This window comes from Pteropus vampyrus, unplaced genomic scaffold (genome assembly GCF_000151845.1).
Source record: "Pteropus vampyrus isolate Shadow unplaced genomic scaffold, Pvam_2.0 Scaffold65, whole genome shotgun sequence".
In the NCBI taxonomy this organism is placed as follows: domain Eukaryota; kingdom Metazoa; phylum Chordata; class Mammalia; order Chiroptera; family Pteropodidae; genus Pteropus; species Pteropus vampyrus.
This window is the reverse complement of record NW_011888846.1, coordinates 3,541,040-3,543,190: the sequence shown is the minus strand read 5'-3', so window position 1 is coordinate 3,543,190 and position 2,151 is coordinate 3,541,040. Positions and strand designations below refer to the sequence as shown.

Genomic DNA, 2,151 nt, shown 5'->3' with positions numbered 1-2,151 from the left:
GAAAGGGAGAGGGTCATGAACTCAGTGGATAATCACGAAGCAAAATGTACAAGGCTCCTGCCTTCGTGAAGCTAAGAGTATGGTAGAGAAGACAGTAACCAAATAACTAGGAGGATTTATATGTTAAATTACACTCCTACACAAAATACTAAAGACGGAAATATATGGTGCTATGAAAGCACATAATGGGGTGATCTGACCGTTTGGGGGTGGTCAGGAAAAATCTCTGAGAAAGTAACACCTTAACTAAGCACGGCTAACAGTTAACTATTCAAAATGGGGAGGCGGGAACCTGGCGCAGACCAAAACAATGGCATGTGCAAAGGCCCTGTGGGAGGGACAAAAGGAAACCAGCGAGCCTGGAGCACAACGAGGGAAAAAGAGATGGGGTTAGAGGGCCGGTCTCATACCATCCAAGGGTTTGCAGGCTTTAGTGAGAATCTCAGCCTTCGGAGTAGGAACAACGGTAAACCATTAAAAGAGTTTAGCAAAGAGTAACACGATCATTTGTTCTGAGAATCAGGACTCTTTCTGGAGGCTAGTTCTAGATGCTCAGCTCCAGTGTTTTGTGACGATGCCAGCGCTGACGCAGGTCTGCATCAGTGTAACCAGCAATTTCTCTAGACCTTGTAGGCCAGCGGTTCTCCAAGTGTGGTCCCCAGACCACGAGCATCAGTGTCACCTGGGAATTTCAAATTCTCAGGCCCCGCCCCGACCGACTAAATCAGAAACTCTGGGGACAAAGCCCAGCAAACTGTTTTACCAAGCTCCAGGTGATTGTGATGCAGGCTAATGTAAGAGCACTCCTGTCTCTTAGAGGAAATTAAGGCTGAGAAACCGAGTCACTGACATTCATCTATTTGTTTTGTTTAAATTTCCATTTTAGTACAGAGGTAGCTATATTGGTGAAGGGACATTTTTATCAAAAAAAAAAAAAAAAAAGGCATTCATTTAACAATGTGTAAAGCACCTTCCATGTGCCAGGCACCATTCAAGACTAAGGGGATTTGTGGCGGGTAAACTCACAGTCCCAGCTCTCATGAGCTAATTCCTTACAAGTCGGTGTCTGGACAAATAACAACAAAGGAGCCCAGCCTTCAGCCTGTTGTGTGCATGACACATTAGTTGTTGACATATGCAGCACACATATGACCTCAAGCCACTCCACCTTGATTCGAGGATGATTCGAGGATGAACCTCTTCCAGCACATGTGTCCCAGGAAGCAGACTGGCTGCCATCATGTGCTCACTCAAATAATCCTTTTGGCCACAGAGTTCGTGTTAGTAACACTTTGGGGCTACTGCCACATTTCTCCCTCTCACCTGTGGTCCCTGACACTGAGGCTCACTGCCTGCTGCACCTTGTCAGAGGTTCTCATTCTCCAGGTCACCAGAGTCAAACTCCACACTGTGTCACCAGAGTGGTCAACCCACAAGACCAAAGGGACTCTCACATTTCACTGGAAATGCCCACGATCCTGAATTAACTCCACCCCAAATCACCGGGTACACCAGAGGAGAGCACGCGGCACATATTCTGATGGCAATACAGGACATTGCCAGGCTGGTTTTAGGAAGGCGGGTGGGCGGATAATTAGATGCTGACACCGAAGAGGAAGCAAAGGACGCGGTCCATTTATCTGTGTTAAATCGATAACTTGCAGGTGGTTATGCAAAATCCTGTGAAAAATCAGAATTCTGTTTCTAAGGCAACAGCTCTGGGGCCTTCAGAAAGAGGCCTCCGTTTGTGTTTGGGGGAACAATCTTTCTTTCGCCCTTTTGGCCTTTTTGTGAGCCCCGAAGGGGCCCTTCTTCTGCCCAGGACGAAGTTGCGCTCCAGGGGCCCGGCCGCCCCCTAGCGGAGCTCTTGGGAACTCAATCCAGGATGGAAGCTGTGGAGCATGCGTGGTGGCAGCGGGGAAAGCGAACGGGTGTCAAGAGGTCGGGAGGGTAAACCAGGCACCCTACCTCGTGAGGCTGGACAGGGCGAGGGGCGACCTCCTCAATGGCCAGAGGCTGCTTCAATTCGGTGCACAGCGCGGCGCGGTAGTGGCGGATGTTGCCCAGCCAGGCCCTCCTGCAACAAGGGACAAGAACTGGGTTACTCAGGGCGAGCCCCCGCAGCTGCCTCAAGGGCTCAAAGACGAGTCG

At 49.8% G+C, this 2,151-nt stretch overlaps 1 protein-coding gene across 1 annotated transcript in view; it reads right to left on the bottom strand.

Annotated features, from left to right (window-relative positions):
* LOC105292889 (quinone oxidoreductase-like protein 2) overlaps positions 1 to 2,151 on the bottom strand; it is a 38,351-nt gene that overhangs the window by 16,892 nt on the left and 19,308 nt on the right. The window contains exon 4 of the mRNA XM_023531227.1: positions 1,969 to 2,128. Coding sequence (XP_023386995.1) covers positions 1,969 to 2,128 — 160 coding nt within the window. The remainder of the gene's footprint in view (positions 1 to 1,968; positions 2,129 to 2,151) is intronic.